At 34.2% G+C, this 17040-nt stretch overlaps 7 protein-coding genes across 7 annotated transcripts; 2 read left to right on the plus strand and 5 right to left on the minus strand.

Annotated features, from left to right (window-relative positions):
* Window positions 1-3708: 3708 nt before the first annotated feature.
* Window positions 3709-4971, plus strand: EIN_215100 (guanine deaminase, putative; the record flags this gene model as incomplete). The annotated part of the gene is made up of 1 exon (XM_004257080.1): window positions 3709-4971. The coding sequence occupies one exon, from the start codon at window positions 3709-3711 to the stop codon at window positions 4969-4971; it is 1263 nt and encodes a 420-aa protein (XP_004257128.1).
* Window positions 4972-5086: 115 nt separating this feature from the next.
* EIN_215110 (hypothetical protein) lies at window positions 5087-5881 on the minus strand (the record flags this gene model as incomplete). Its single annotated transcript, XM_004257081.1, has 1 exon — window positions 5087-5881. One exon carries the CDS (start codon window positions 5879-5881, stop codon window positions 5087-5089), a length of 795 nt encoding a protein of 264 aa, XP_004257129.1.
* An 813-nt stretch (window positions 5882-6694) lies between these two features.
* On the minus strand, window positions 6695-9595 carry EIN_215120 (suppressor of actin, putative; the record flags this gene model as incomplete). Its single annotated transcript, XM_004257082.1, has 1 exon — window positions 6695-9595. The coding sequence occupies one exon, from the start codon at window positions 9593-9595 to the stop codon at window positions 6695-6697; it is 2901 nt and encodes a 966-aa protein (XP_004257130.1).
* Window positions 9596-10744: 1149 nt separating this feature from the next.
* Window positions 10745-11152, minus strand: EIN_215130 (hypothetical protein; the record flags this gene model as incomplete). Its single annotated transcript, XM_004257083.1, has 1 exon — window positions 10745-11152. One exon carries the CDS (start codon window positions 11150-11152, stop codon window positions 10745-10747), a length of 408 nt encoding a protein of 135 aa, XP_004257131.1.
* A 488-nt stretch (window positions 11153-11640) lies between these two features.
* Window positions 11641-14337, minus strand: EIN_215140 (adenylate cyclase, putative; the record flags this gene model as incomplete). The annotated part of the gene is made up of 3 exons (XM_004257084.1): window positions 11641-13764; window positions 13840-14154; window positions 14218-14337. 3 exons carry the CDS (start codon window positions 14335-14337, stop codon window positions 11641-11643), a joined length of 2559 nt encoding a protein of 852 aa, XP_004257132.1.
* A 715-nt stretch (window positions 14338-15052) lies between these two features.
* Window positions 15053-16102, plus strand: EIN_215150 (hypothetical protein; the record flags this gene model as incomplete). Its single annotated transcript, XM_004257085.1, has 1 exon — window positions 15053-16102. The coding sequence occupies one exon, from the start codon at window positions 15053-15055 to the stop codon at window positions 16100-16102; it is 1050 nt and encodes a 349-aa protein (XP_004257133.1).
* A 20-nt stretch (window positions 16103-16122) lies between these two features.
* EIN_215160 (hypothetical protein) lies at window positions 16123-16998 on the minus strand (the record flags this gene model as incomplete). The annotated part of the gene is made up of 1 exon (XM_004257086.1): window positions 16123-16998. The coding sequence occupies one exon, from the start codon at window positions 16996-16998 to the stop codon at window positions 16123-16125; it is 876 nt and encodes a 291-aa protein (XP_004257134.1).
* Window positions 16999-17040: the final 42 nt, after the last annotated feature.

Genomic DNA, 17040 nt, shown 5'->3' on the forward strand with positions numbered 1-17040 from the left:
CTAAAAAATAAAGTAATGGCAATCACTTCTTTTGAGTTCATCCACCGAGATGAAGTCGATGGATTCCTCAACCACGAAGAGGTTTCCCCAGTTGCAGAAGCACCACAACCACTCGAAATAACAGAAAGAAGATTAGCTGAAGATATTGTCGTTTCGTTGGTCCCACTCGCGCCTTCGTCAATTGTTCACACAGCCCAACATTCGGAGGAGGAAAAGATCAAAAGGATATACGTCGTTGTAACAGAAACACAGAGGAAGACGCTAACAGAAGAATATATTGAACATGGTAAGGAACGAGACTGGAAGTATTATAAAGAGAAAATCCGCATTGGTGAGTCATCACTTAAGAGGTTATTGGGACAGTTGGCAAAAGGAGAAAATATATCAAAACAAAAAAAGGAAGAAAGTTTAAATATAGTTCAGCACTTTTTTCTGTGGTCGCTAAAAGTGTCAATTGAAGTAAGACTCTCGGAGAAACCAACAAGACTCTTGTTGAAGAAGAAATGGGAAAACTGGAAAGGTGGAAGAACTTGATAATGAAGTTGTTAATGTGTCAACGATGTGTCTTAATATCAAGAACAAAAATATGATGGAAGAAGCGAAGTAGTGACTCGTAAAGTGTTTTTACGTGAAGACTTATAATTACATTAAGTTTTTTATTTGGTTAAACAATTTTTATTTAATGATAACTGTAAAACTATTTATAATTAACAAATTTTATTAAAAAGTGTAGTTTTTACAGTTTACCATTTTTTGAATTTATTTTGGTTATTTTTGTTGTGAAACAATACAATGCGGTTATACAATAATCCTATATTATTTTAAAACAATAGACAATAATTATGAAACAACTTTTTGTTTTGGAACAATAAATTATTGATTTGAGGATAAATAAATAGTTCTGAAACACCCGATATTTATGTGCAACAATAATGCCAATTATGCAACAATCACGCAAATTGTGCAACAAAAAATAATTATTTTGAAACAGGGCTGAACAAAGGTACAAATCTAATTGTTATGAAACAGAAATCTATTTGTTATGAAAAATAAGGAATTGTTGTGAAACTAACTGTAACGTTTTTCAAAAATTCATATCTTGTGTTTTCTTTTTTTTTCAAATTTGATAAAAATGTATTCACACTGTTTGAATGTGGAGGAGTAACATTCACTTGGGTAGTGGCAATATTTAAATTTTAACAAATATGCAAGAAATTTTTATTTAGGTGTTTTTAAAAAGACTAAAAATTTTTTTATTAAAAAAATAATGTGTTTTATTCTGCTATAAAACATATTTATACTTCTTTAAGTTTAATAAGATATATAAGCGTTTTTATTGTTTTTCTTTTTATGACTTGTGTATTATTACTATAATAATAAACTTTTTGAAAAAGGAAAAATGTTTAATAAATACGAGATTTCCCAATTATTAAACCACTCGAATCAAGTTTAAAGTTATTTAAAATGTTATTTAATTTTTTAACATGTTTTATAGTATTTATAGTGACCTGCTAAAAGGTATAAATTTCCGACAAGGTCTAAAGAAACCATATTATAGTTTTTTAAAATTATAATTTTAGATTGTGTTTCAATTCGACATTTATTTCTTTATATTGCAAATATTTCAAAATAGACTAAACTTTTACTTAATTATAATACATTATCAAAATGGATTAAAGGTGAACTGAAAATCTATTTTAATGGTTAAAGCTGTACATGTGCATTTATTTGGAGAATACCAAAAAAGACCAAACCTGCAATTGCAATGGTTTTCGACAATTCAACCAATTCTTTGGATGTATCAAATTCATCGTGTTGCTTACTGAAAATAACATAACCATTGTTAGCTTATTTCTGTATGCTTTTCATTTCCTTCAAGTTGTTGATTTGGGGATATTTGGTAAGCTTAAAAGAAGAATGTCTTTTTTAAAGCGAAAGACAGTTTTGTAAACTTGCTTTTAAAAAAGAAGTCGAGAAGGAATATGTGGATGGTAATTTGTTTTGAAAAAAAATAATTTTTTATAATATTGAACTCGGAAACAGACTAAGAGAGTTAATGATATTGGTAGATTCTTTATTTGTTGTTACAACACCTCTTTTTAATGTTATGTTTTTCAAACAAGCTGTAACAGTCAACTGGATCGACAAAACACCCCAATTAATACACGATATTCAATTAATGTCGTGTATCAATTGAACGTTGTATATTTATGGAAACACCCCAATACAGAGAATTGTTTAAACAATTTATTCTAAAACCAATTCCGTTGCATTAAAAGAAAAGAAAGACAACAGTACTTTTTTCCAAATTAAGTAAAAAAAGAAAGGGAAGTAAAAAGAGCATTAAAGGACCAAAAAGAAAATAAGAAAAAGGAAAACTTGTTTTAAGATTGCCGTCGTTTTTAAACCAATTAAAAAGCTTGACAAAAATTGATTCAATGTGATTAATTTTTTTGTTTTTTACTTTTTTAATGTTATTTGTGTTATTGTTACTGTTTTTTATAATTATAATATAAAATAATAAATTATAGTTTCTTTAAACCATTTGTCATATTTTTATTGCTTTTAGCAGGTCACTATAGATGAATAAATTATATTTTTTTGTTTTATATTTCAGTTTCTGTATCCCAAAAATAATCAATATTAAAAAGAATAATATAATTAACTAAAATTTATTAATATATATAAGTATACATTATATTAATGCCGGTTATGGGAATAACAAAACCCTTGAGTTTTATAAGGTAATGATTCAATTTTCCATCAACAAAATAAAAAAACTTCCAAAATACTTAGTCTGTGTATTTTTTTGTTTAATTTTAATACTTGATATTTGGTATGATTTATAATTTAATAATTGTTTTAAACAAAAAATGATAATTGTTAAAAATGAAAGTCGTATTTTTAACTTGATTTATTTTTAGTATCGAGTTATAATACGAAACCAAATTGGTAGTAAAATTAAAATTAGGTTTTTACAATTTCAGCCATATGTTAAACTTTGCCCAACTTAAAACTTTTATAAATACTTAATAAATTGACAAAACTATTTAAATAGTTAAATTATAATTTGATTATTATTTCAAGTTTTAGGTTAGAGATAATAATTAGACTGATTTAATATAATTAAATATAATATATATAATAGTTTTGTATATAGCAAAGAGAATATTCATTGTATCAGAGTGTTAAATAAATGATAAAATAAGAATTATCATTTTGATATTTTTTGTTACTATAAATGTCACTATAAAACGGGATTATTAAATTGACCTCTTAACTTTGAAATTATCTGTAAATTGTTGGACAAACTAATTTTCTCCCAAATTAAGAACAAAAAACATAATAATTTTGGTTATCTATTGCGACATAATTCAATAAAAAAGAGAAAAGATAATTCAAAGCCAAACAGGACATTATAAAGGAAAACAATTTACAATTTTTACGACATACATTGAAAACATCAACTCCGATATCAACAAATACAGCATATTAGTATAATTCTGTTCAGTTTATTAATAAAATTCTATAGACAAAAAACAGAAGAAGGCTGAATTGTTCGGTGCACAAAACAAAAATAAAGAGGCAAGAAAAGAAACTTCTAATTCGTTTGTTCTTCTATTTTACCAAACCTCCCTTTGGCTTTTAATAAAGTCCAGAACTCACTCCAACAGTATTATTATGTCATCCCAACGAGTGTATCATGGTATGTTTGTTGATGCTCCATACGCCGGTCATCTTCACATTCAAAACATCTATTTGGCGGTCGACTCCACTGGTATTATAACTTACACTGGTGACACACTCCCACCTAACACGCACACTGAGAACGTCATAGAAATCCCTAAAGGAAAGTTTTTCCTTCCTGGTTTCATTGATTGTCACATCCACGCGCCTCAATACGCAACAGTCGCCACACAATTTGGAAAGCCGTTGATGGAGTGGTTGGAGGCTTCTGCGTTTCCAGCGGAGCGGAAGTGCAAGGAAGAGTCTTTGGCACGAGACTTGTACACCAAAGTTGTTTTAAAAACACTGCAGAATGGTACAACTACTGCGTCGTACTTTGGCACTATTTTTAATTCCACGGACTTGATCCTTGCCGATGTGTGTGAAACAAACCATCAAAGAGCCTTTGTAGGCAAAGTGTGTCAAGACAAAATGATTCCCAACGATCTCTGTGAGGTTACTGAAGATTCCATTGTAGACGCCGAGACTTTTGTGGACACTGTTCTCTCCAAGAATTATAAATATGTTCGTCCTATCGTGACTCCGCGCTTCGCAGTGTCATGCAGTCTTGAATTGATGAGTCAATTAAGTGCCTTAGCTTCAAAGAAAGATATCTTCATACAAACTCATCTCAGTGAAAATACACAAGAGTGTGAGTTGATCGCAGAGATGTACCCCGACTGCAAGAATTACACTGACGTCTATGAGAAGGTTGGCTGTTTAACTTCCAAGACTCTATTAGCGCATTCAATTCATTTAAGTGATGACGAGATAGAAGTGATCAAGAACCATGAAAGTTGCTTAATCCATTGCCCAGTAGCCAATCTGTCGATGAAATCCGGCTTCTTTAGATTCAAAAAGTTGTATCAAATGGGTGTCAAGATCGGGATGGGGACGGATGTTGCTGGGGGGTATTCTCCTTCTATGATCGAAGTGATGAAAATGGCCATGTTAGTCGGCAACATTAGTTCCATCACAAACAATGACGCACAAATCGACTTTGGGGATGTCTTATATATGGCGACAATGGGTGGCGCGAAATGTCTGAATTTAGACAAACAGATCGGAAGCTTTGAAAATGGCAAAAAGTTTGATGCGCTCTTAATCGACTTGACTAAGGACAACACTAACATCGATTTATTCGACTGGAACACTCAGGAGGATATGGTCGAGCGTTTCATATTACAAGGCGACTCGAGGAACATAGCACAAGTTTATGTTGATGGAACACAAATTGAGTTATAAAGTGTTACTTTCTTTTACTATTTATATTACTATTTATATTAATTAATAATATTCACGTTGTAAGTGCCGTTTAACATAAAATAATACTCAAATATTACTTTCAAAGTCAAATAAATCACTTCTTAGAAGGTTTTGTATTGACAAACTCCAAGAAGTCTTGATAGAGTTGCGGTAAGTAGACTTTCTCATCGATCACGTCTTGTGATATTTTAAGCTTTTTGATTGTGTTAAATTCGCGAATGAAGTCGGTGATATACGAGAACTCGTCCTTTGATATTGAAAGCCTTTTTTTAACATCTTTTACAAAGTTTAAGAATAAGGGGAATACGGGACTATTGTAGATCTCACTGAGTAACACGTCTTGGTAGACAGCATTCAACATATCTACAAACTCCGTCTTCCCTTGTTCTCTCACTCGAAAAGAGACATTCATTTGCTTCTCCGTCATAGTGTCCAATTTGTTTTGTTCTTTGTTTAAAGCGAATATCATGACTTTCAGTTGTTGGTGGACAAACATCAAAAACTTGTGGTTCTGCTTTTGAATCTCCTTATTGAAATAGTCTTCAATATCCTTTTGATAGGCACCAGTTAAGACAATCTTCTCCGTAAACGCCTTCATCTGCATTTGACTGAAATTCCCAAACTCTTTCGTTTCCCCAAGGTACGACATCACATACAAGTAGAACCCATCTTCAGGTATCCCGACTTCTTTCATGAACGGCGACAATTCGTCGCCGTCCAAATGGGTCTTCTCCCCCAAATGTTTCTCAAATATTTTCAAAAATTCACCGCCACAATTGATCACCCCCTTCGACGGCCTTTTCTTGTTCGAAAGCCTCAATGGGTAATTGAAAAATGCGTCCACCGCGCTGTTCACATCGTCAAAATTGCTTTTGTACTCCTCTGCCATTTCTTCTCTTCACGTGAGATGGATTATAGTAAATTTATTAAATAATTTTTACTATAATTATTATCGATAGGATTATAGTTTTATTTAACAATTGAGTTATTTGTTAATTATTCTTTGCAACAAACGAGGCACCAGTCACCATCATAAAATTATCTATAAAGTTGGTGTTCTTATTTCCCCTTGACATCTTTTTTTTAAGTTTTTTTTTTCGATCATTAAAAAACTCAAATAGTAATTTTCGTTCAGCTGTGGTTTAATTAACACTCGTTTTTATCTTAAACATTTTATTGCGCGGACAATCATCGTTTTTTGAAATGCAATCCTCAATAGTAAAAATGGGTTCTATTATTTTATTATAATACATTTACTATACTTTCATAATATATTATATTAGAAGATAATTAATTATACCACTCAATTAATATCAAGAATAAAAAAACTTGTGCTCTAATATATTTTTAAGTCTTTTTTACAATTTATAATAAAATTATATTAAAAAATACAAAATAATAAAATCCATAATATAATAATAAAATAACTATAACACAAACTAAATTAGACCATTTTATTAGGCTTCGCAACCGAGAATTTTCTTATTAAAAATTAGTATCTAAAAAAGCTAATAAAACGGGGAAGAAAAATTGACCCGTTTTATTAGAGTTTTTCGATACTAATTTTTGATAAGAAAATTCTCGGTTGCGCACCCTACATTTTATACCCGTCATACAGTGACTGGTATAAAATGGAATAGCACAAAATCCAACAACATAAAAACTGAATTAGACAGACAAATGTATGTAACAAAGACTACGCTCAAGTGCGTTGTACAGCAAAAAGGAAATCTCCGATTTTCTGCTTTTCACTATAAATTGGGCATTTTCCTTCCTGTGTTTTTTGAAGTAAATAATTGAGAGGGACAATTGCTCTGCCGACCTCGACATCCTTTTCAAAGAAAAGTGCAGTTATCCACTTCTTCTTGACATCGATGTCTCCACAAAACAGTGAAAGCAGAATGTTAAGGAAACACGCCTTTTTGTTCTTTGAAGGTGGAGAAGTAGTTGTTACCGTCTGTGTGAGGACAGAAGACACCAACTCGAGCTGTACGCCCTTTTCGCTCCCAACTTTCGTCTCGAAAAGTGCTTCGATGTTCTCGACTTTGAAGACGTACTTTTGGATGAAGTCTTCCTTGTCATTCTCAACAATCGAAAACCGAGACCCCAAACAAAACAATGGACTCGGCTTCACACGCACACAATTCTCTTTTCCTTCGCTTAAGACTATTTCCGTGGTCGTGTCGGTATCTTCACTTAAGTCGAAAACACTCCTTTGAAAGACACTCCCATTCTTGCGGACTATTTTAGTCTTCCGTATCGCTTTCTCAAGACCAGGTATCTCATCGCGGCTGTCAAACACGGAGATGAAGAGTTCATTCACTTCACTTCGCAAATCAATGTTCTTCACATAAAGGCCTTTCTCCTCACTCTTCTCGTATTCTTCTAACACTAAAAACCCCACCGACGTTTCGTTAATCTTCATGAATATAGCAGAACCAACACTCTTCAATGTGGTGTATTTAATCGGACGACTCTTTTCATAAAACACATTCGACACTTCAACACTATGAATCTTCCAATACTTCACCTTCTTCACAAATACACACTGCGCAACATCTGATGTATGATGGACAGAAACTAAGACGTAGATCTCCCCACTTTTATTCAACTCCACTGACACCTTTTGGAAGAAGTCAAAGACACTGTCAAAGATGTTCTCTTGCGTTTGATAAGAACACTTATTCACTGAAACAACTACAATATCTTTCTGATTGTTCTTCACACAATTCTTGATCATTTGTTCGTCCGGTTCACTCTCAACAAACTCCATATTCCAATTGATCATCGACACCTCTATCCGATGGTCTACTTTATGTTCAATCACTCTATTTGATTTGTTACTCCAATCGACTACAGGCCCCTTCCTTAGTGTAATCGGCCGACTTTTAGATTTGAACTTGCTGACTTCATTGAGTAAACTGAACATCTTGTCCCGATCACCAATTTGGACTTTCCGCGGAAGCGACGTCTTCTTCGTGTAAAACACCACTTTGTCGAAGTCGTGTGTTGCTTCGCACGCAACAACATCAGAAAGTAGTACTTCCCAGCATATCCCGGTCTCATCGTAGTACACTTTAACTGCCTTTTTCGTCACATGAATATGCACTTTGCGCGTTTGAGACTCTTTCATCGACGTGTCATTTTCATACGCAAGTGGTATGCAAAGCACAACGGACTCACAATTTTCGCTCTCTGCTATTCTCGTCTTTCCAAGTAACAAATCGAGTGTCTCTTGTGGTGTTTGGTATTGGTCGGTTTGTATTGAGATCATTGTCCTTTGAATCGAGGTCTTCCCGTCAGACATCATTCCTTTTATTCCTCTTTTGCCGCTTCTCGTGTAGTCGGTCTTCATCGCATTTGTTCCTGTATATCTTTTACTCATGACGTTGGCATGATCCGCCCAGATGTTCTTAATTTCGTCGCAGAATGTGATCTCGTCGTTCAGTGCCATGCACTGTGTGCTCAATATTTGCTTTGCAATCGACGACTGCACCACATTCGTCCTGTCGAGACAGTCAATACAATTCGTCCGCACAACCCCCCTCTGTATTTGTGTCACTTCGTTCTTCCCGTTCCTCACAAAGCAATTCTGTTTCACTAATTCACTAGAAATGGTTGCAATAAGGTTCTCGACGTTCTCATATTTAGAATTCGCGCATTCCTTGTGGAAGTCAAACGCAAAGTACTTGACCTGTGGTGCATTGAGTCCAATATAGAACCCATACATATCATGCAATTCCTTCTCAGCGCCATGGTTATCCAACAGATTCACTGCTAATACATCTCCATACAATTTATTCATACTCTCAAAGTGATTTGCCACACACCAGTCTTGATAAATCGTCGGATAGAATTTCCCTTTCGGCGAGAACTTGTCTTCCTCATTAGTTTTCCATATTAATGGGATGTTCCCTCGGACTTGAACAAACGACGTGATCACATCATGGGTCTCCACTATTTGCTCGGTCTCGACAAAGTTCGAGACGTTGCCATTGATGTCGCCCCCGCGCGATGAAAAGCGGAGACCAGTCCTCGAACAGTCTCTTCGCGAGATGAGTGTGTACTTCACCTTGTCGACGACCGTCGACGCGACAAAGCCGTCGACAAAGATAGTCACCCATTCACTAGGAAGTGCGGCAACCATGTTTTGGTTCCAAAAGAAACGCTTATCTACATAAGACGAGTCTTTATAAAGACTTTGTTGTGTTAAAGTGATGTTAACATCGTGGCTATAGTACAACTCAAAGTCGTCAAACATCTTCTGAATGCGCTGTTGGAGTTTCAAATCGGACTTCCCATATTGCTTCTGCAGTTGTTTGTCGTCGAGCTCGGGCAATGGAATCACTTCGATCTTCTCGACTTTCCGGATCATACAATTGAACACCTCGGCGCAGGGAAAGCTCGTCGCTAGTACACAGAGAGTAACATTGTGGAGAGGAATGAACCCAATTAACTCGTTGGCAGTATAACTCTTCTCTACAGTCGTTGTATCAAAAAATTGAGTGAAGTCCTGACTCGCGAAAGAAAAGTAAAGAGGTTTCCGTTTGGGGTGGTTAAATGTGGCGCCTTTAGTAGAGATGTTGACTAATATTGTCGACATCAAATGAGATTTTGAGAACGTTTTCAAAAGAATGGATTTCTCTGTGATTGAAAATAATTTTCAGACTTCTTCGAAATTTTTGGATAAAATGAGTGTCATTAAAACGAAATTGTTGTGTTACTTTCTTCTTTAGTTTGCCATTCCCTTGCAGTTTGAGTTATTCTCTTTTTATATTAAGTATGGTAAATATACTATTGAAGTACTATTGGAAGTCTGTATTCAATACTGATTCTAATTCAACAACTTTTGAGAATAAAATCCTTCATATTCTTCCATAGGGACTTATTCGTCTTGTTTTCGGGATTTCAATTGTATTTTATTGAATCGTGGGTGATTCTTTGGTTGGAATGAGTCTAATTTGTCTTAAAAAACACTCCTTTTCAGACGTTTTTTTTTATTATAATAAAAAAAAAATAATGTTTTTGTTTGTTTTGTGTAAAAAGGGGTAAATAATAATCATTGTTTTACTATTTAATGTACTAATTTTTACTATACTAAAATAGTATAAATATATTCTTTGACTAAATATAAAATTTGATTTAACAGAATTATTTTATTTATAACTGAAATTGTTTTTACCAATTTTTTAAATTGTCCACTTTTTGTATGAAAAAACAAAAAAAAAGTTTTTATTTTACAGAATTCTAAAAATCAATTGTTTTCCATATTTTTTTTTTTTTAGTTTTCAATTATTTTTAATATTTATTTAATTGAAGTTTAATTACATATATTTTTGATAAACTATAATAAAATAAACTATATCTTTAAATGAATAAAAAAGATCAAAGTATTCTAGAATGAATTAAAATATTAATCAATTTTAATAAAAGAAGAACTATTTAATAATATTATTATTCAATTATAAAAAACCATATTTTGATTCTAAATAATATGGTAAACAAAACTATTAGCACTTTAAATAACATTGAACAAAATTCAAGTGGTCTAAAAATCGGGAAATCTCGAGTTTATTAAATAAATTTCCGTTTTTTAGAGATTATATTTTGTGCATAAAAAATACACAAGCCAAAAAAGGAAAATCATCAAAGATTGGATTAATATCCCTGAAAAAATAGGCCAAAACAAAAATAAGCGCGTTATCTTAAGTGTTAAATGAACAATTCCAATAACACGACGAATAACAAAAAATCACTTTCGGAGTATATCGGACGTTTTTGCTTTGACGAGTTTTTTGTATGAGCTGACTGTTGGGGTAGTTTGGAATGGAGCTTTCTTTGAGTAGTTGACAATCCCCTTAATGAGTTTTTTATTAATGATTTTATCGAGTTCTCTTCTTCCTTTCACGACTTTTCTCAGTCTCTTTGCGTTCTCTCTAACCTTCTCAAAGAATGGGATATCCTTCTTTAAATCCTTCTTGTTGAGTTTCATGCTTTTGTACATCAATTTTGTGTTGTCGATATCCTTCACGGTTTGTTCGTCAAATTTGATTTTCACTTCTTCGTCTCCATCTTTTGAAGTACTTGGACTTTTACTTGAAACACTTGGGACAGCGCCACATAGACTCACCACTAACATTATCATCACAATCCCTCTCATTGTATTATACTATACTTTTGTAGTTGAATAGTTTTAATTATCGTATTTTTTTTTATGATTACTTACTATAAATTATTTAAAAAATAATTATAATTTAACTAATTTTGATAAAAAATCAAACTTTAATTAAAAAATTTTGATTTTTTAAGTAATCACTTTCATTTTTATAAGAGTTTGATTTGTAGCTAATGAAAAATAATATTTAATACATTTTTTTCGGTTCTTATAAAAAAAGATTTGAAACTGATTAAAATAGTTTTAAATAGTAACAACAAAACTATTAAAAATTATAATATTATAAAAAACTATTAAAAAACTATTAAAACTATTCAAAAAATAAATTATTATTAAATTATTAAAATTATTATACAATTTAAAAATAAAAAAAAACATTTTTAAATTATTAAAAAATTATAAAAAACTATTCAAATTAACTTAACGCTAACAGTAGTAATTTAATTTAAAAATCACAGGAACAGACATACAAATTATTCCAACTTACACACGACACACGAGATATTATCCCCTGAGTTTCTAGCATATGCGATGTCTCTTATATAACAAGCAGTTCTTTCTGGGGGGTCTTTTTCAAGACTTCCTGCTCTTACGACATCGCACACCTCTTCATTTGACATGACGTCCCACACTCCGTCGCACGCCAAGATGATAGCCAAGTCTTTATCTTTCCGATCGAAGAGTAATGTTTCCGGGAAACACGTTAGTGCTGGTTGACAATCGATATCTCCTATTGCTCTTGACACCGCAGCCATTCCATTTGTTCTTCCATTTGGGTCGACGAATCCCCGTTCTTTCCGCAGTCTTTTGTACTCTTCTGGATGTGTTGGTTTGTGGTCATGGGAGAGGACTTCCATTGAACTAAATCTAATAAGAAGTGCACGGGAATCTCCTGCATTAGCCACACAATATTTAAATGGAGTTACTAAGACTACTAAAGCAGCTGACCCATCCATATACCCCCGTTTCTTTACTTCTTCATTTACTATATAAAATGTATCTTCCATGATCTTCGTCAATGGTAAATCTACTTCATTCAACTTCCGCGCTAAGATCGAAGGAAACATCGCAGTACATAACCTCGCAGTCTCTGCACCCCCATGCCCATCAAATAATGATAACAAGTGATACCCCTTCCCACAGAAATTTTGCACTAAACAGACGCTGTCTTGCATATCTACACGACGCCCTTGCATCTCAGATAATACTAAAGTCGGAGTACTCAACACTTCGACTGATTGAAAGTACTGGCACTTCTCAGGAATCGTCAGAAGAGAGACTTTCTCTAAATCTATTGACGGCGCAATCACATACGGCGACGTCGACCGCTGCGTCTTCTCTTTCATCACTTTCCCCTTCCGACTTTGCTTCCCATATTGTAACCGCGCTATCGTCTTTTGATTCGACAAATTCTGTGAAATCTTCTCAAGTTGATTTCCAATCAAATTCAACGAGTGCAAACTCTTCAATTCAGTGATCTTACTCGGAACAGTTGTTATAGAATTGTACGAAAGGTTCAAGTCTTGAAGATTCGGTAACTGCACGAACGGCCCCACTTCAGTCAAATTATTACAGGAGATGTCGACGGTCTCCAATTTGTCCAGTCCCGTCACGTTCATTGGGACGTTAGTGATCATGTTATTTGCAAGGGACAAATACTTCAAATTCTGGATGAACAGAATGGGCACCGGGAACGTTTCAAGGCGATTTGACTGTAAGCAGAACATCGTCAATTGGGTGAGAGAAGTCACACTATCATTCACCACTTCTAACTTGTTGTCTATGGCAAGAAATTGTTCTAAACGAACCAACTTCGAGATATCGTTAGGGATCTTCTTCACGCGACAACACGAGATATTCAAGCTGACAATATTTGAACATAAAAAGAGGGGAGATGGTAAGTCCGTGAGTAAATTGTATGAGATGTCGAGGGACACTAACATGTTGTGGATCGACGAGATCGTGAAATTTGAGATTCGGTTCTTCGACAAGTCCAACTTGAACAACTTTGGGAGTTGCGAGAAGCTCGGGCACTCGTTCAGGCGATTGCTAGACAAGTCGATCAACTCAAATGTCCCGTTGTCCGCAAAGGTGATCTTTTCTATGAGGTTCTGATACAACCGAAGTAAACAATTCGACCCACAGACCCCCTCAACTTTACTCAATCGCCCATTCCCAAAATTGAAATACGTCATTTTACTCAGACTCGACAAATTCGGTAATTCCCGACAGAAGTGGTTCGCCATAGAAAACGTGTTGAGTTTCGTCAGTTGAGTAATTTCACTCGCAACACTCGTCAGTTTGTTCGAGTCGACAAAGAAGCTCTTCAAGTTCGTCAAAAGACTGATCGACGGCGAGATACTCACAATGTTGTTCGAGTTCATTTCTAACGACGTCAACGACGGAATGCGGCACACAGACGACGGAAATGACTCTAACTTGTTGTTGTTGAATGTCAGACATAACAAATTCGTCAAACTCGAAAGGCTTTTGGTCACATGGGATATCCGATTATAGTCCATATGTAACGTCGTCAAACTTTGAAACGACGAGATGCACCGCGGGACCTTAGTAAATGAGTTATTCCCAAGCTCAAGCTACACTGTCAAGTAATTCTATAAATAATAGTTTGTAAACTAATAACTAATAGTAAAAAGAGCGCACGAACAAACTACTCTCAAGTTAGTATATGTCGTCAAGGTGTGGGGGAGCGCGTCGAGGTAGTTAGCTGAAACGTAGAGTCTCTGTAAATTTTCAAGTGTCGATAGCTCAATAGGAAATGTTGTCACTTTGTTTTGGTCGAATGAGAGTTCTTGTAAGTTCGTGAGGAGACTCAACTCGACGGGAATCGTTTCGATGTAATTTGAGGAGAAGTCCAAAATCTTCAAATTCGAAAGAGACCGGATTTCGGGGGACAAGCACTCTAATTTGTTCTTATTAATCCGCAGTGTCGTGGTTTGTGGGAATGCGATGATATCCTTCACACACTACTTGTTAGTACTTTACTAATAAAAATACTATAAATATATAGTAAAACGCAGAAGACAAACTGTCAACAAGTTGTTCGTTAAGTCGACGAAAATTACTTTGTCTGGTAACGGGGCGTCACTTATTGGGATTGCAAGGAGTCGTTTTGACTTGTAGACAAAATGTGTTGTTGAGTTGATCATCACTTGAATTCCAAGTTTCTTTTTTAAAACATTTCTAGTTATTTTCTTAGACAACACATTATTAGATCTCTTTTTGAACGGATCTTGTAATTCGACTATTGGTTTACTTCAATTCTTCGCTATTTTAATACTTCTTATTGGTTCATTTATATGAATAGTAATACTATTATTATACTATATTTTTATTAAATAATTGAAAAGTGGGTTGAAATAGTTTTTTGTACTAGTTTTTAGAATTATTATCATAATTATATTGAAAATTAATAAGTTTTTATACTAATATGTATAGTAGATGAAAAGATAATTGTATTTTTTTTCTATATTTGGTATCATGTTACTATTTATATGTTTTGAGTATTTATACTATATATTCATAATATATATATTATTAATTGTATAGTAAAACCAAATTAAAACAATAACTACTAATATTAATACATTAAAAATAGTTTTTTGTAATAAAAAACAATCATCATTGTAATAAATTACTTCAAAATATAATACAAAAGTTCATACAACTTTAGTAATATTTAATAATTATATCTATAATAAGACAAACATAATTACCCACAATTAATTACTTTAAAAAAACAACCATAATTTATATTTATTTTTATTATAAAATATAGTTAAATATTGCTAGAAGATTGACGATATTCACACCAAAAACAACAAACTTTGTTGCAAAACTTAAAAACGTGGACTTGAAATAGATATGAACCGACAAGAAGTTATAACAACTTTGCAAAACCAAATAGGAGCGTTGGAGTGTCTTGAAGTCCGCAGTGTGCTCCAAACACTTTTAACACTTGTGGAAGACATTTGTACGACCACTGTAAAACGATCGGAGAGTTTGATGAAAGGGAATGACAAAGAAAATAAAGAGAAAAAAATTATAGCGGAAAAGAAGATAATTCTCAAAGTTCCCAAACTCGATGAAAAAGACGAGAGAACAGAAGAGACGCAAGAAATGAGTCACGTCTCGACGTCCTCACAAAATCAATGCAAAGAGAAAATCAATGAAACACATGAAATAGAATTATCAGAGTTTAAGATGAAAAAGCTCTCCACAAGTTCAATTGAACAATCAATTGTTAAGAACCCAATCAAAAAAATCGACCGTTCAAAAATAATGACGTCAAAGAGAAGCCAGACGTACGAGTCGTCTGCAGGCAATTTGTCACCACGTCTTGGAAAACAAAGTGCATCGATGCGGAGAAGCTTTAGAAGTAACCAACAATACTCACAAATAGCTTCTAATATGAAACTTCTCTCGAGCTGGACTGAGTTGGGATGGAGTCATGTTGTGTACGATTCCAACATCGCACCAAAGACAAACGACACCTTTATTTCTTCGATTTTGAATCGCCCAAATTTGCTTTTTATAAATTACGACGATAAAGGAAATGTTTTTGGAGTCTTCGTTCCCATGAAAATAGGATATACCAATGATTGGGTGATTGACGGGTTCCACTTTGTGCTTTCACTCGAGTCCAACGGAAGATACAGTGAGCCAATTCGGTGGTTCAAAAAGACTGAAGTTGAGTCTGGAATCTTCATCTTTGAAAACGACGACAGGCTGTACTCTGTGGGGAATGGGAATGGCTTTTTCACGGTGTGGAAGGTCGGGATGAAGGAGAGTTCGTGTAGGAATCTGAGTGAGGTGTATGAGGAGATGGAAGATGACGCATTGACTGGGTCTGACTTTAAGACAAACCCCGAGAAGACAACTATCGATCGAGTAATTGTCATCCAGATGAAGTGAATGTGAAACCAATTAACAAATCAATTCTTACATTCCTTTCCCAAAGACTTGACAAAGTCGTCGAACAGTATCGGCCAAGATGAGTCCATGTCATAATTTGAATAATCCGGTTTGACTTCTTTCATCAAATGCAAAATGCTTGACCACTCATCTTTTGTCAAATTTGGTCTGTTCGTTGTAGTTAAATAATTGACAAATTGGTCGATTCTTGTATTTGGTTGTGGATAAAATTGATGCAACAAATCCACTGCTGTGTCTAAAGGAAGGCGCTTCTCGCCAATATCCAAGTTGCTCGAAAAAGAAAACACAAAAAGTGTCGAAAATGTTTGCGGATCGCTCAACGGTTGAGTTGGAATTGCTTTTTTGAGTTTTTCGAATGTCAAATATTTCCGCATCACATCGAAGTAATTGTTTCTTTCAATTCTAAAATCTTTCATTTTGAATATCCAACAGACCCACACAACACGCATGTCTGTTATATCAGTCAAGCCAACAAGTGAAAGCAATTTGGCGATACCATCGACACCAATCCCCTCAGTCCCTCCAGAAAGTGACTCAAATACAACTTCTGGAGAATAGCTCTCTAATCCAAGTGTTTGGTCTTGAACTGGAGGTGATGCGCCACTTGTTTGTTTGTCGGTACATTTATCAGCATTTTTGTTCTGAATAGAAACATCTGAAGTCTTTTCAAATGTATCTGATTGGATTTGTTTAGCCACCCGAGTCTCAAAAGCATCATCTTGCGAATCGGCGTCCATAGGCTCTATACCAAACAAATTTGAGCCGTTGACCTTGAAACGGTACTTTGAAGTTTTGAAATCAATGACCTCGAAGTCGTAGAACATATCCTTGTTAAGAGAGTACGTTTGTGCAACGTTGGACTGTCTTGTTCCCATTGCGCTTAAGAATTCTTTCGTTCTGCCAGATCAATCTTCAAT

Source organism: Entamoeba invadens, assembly GCF_000330505.1.
Source record: "Entamoeba invadens IP1 unplaced genomic scaffold scaff_1105074725409, whole genome shotgun sequence".
Lineage (NCBI taxonomy): Eukaryota > Evosea > Mastigamoebida > Endamoebidae > Entamoeba > Entamoeba invadens.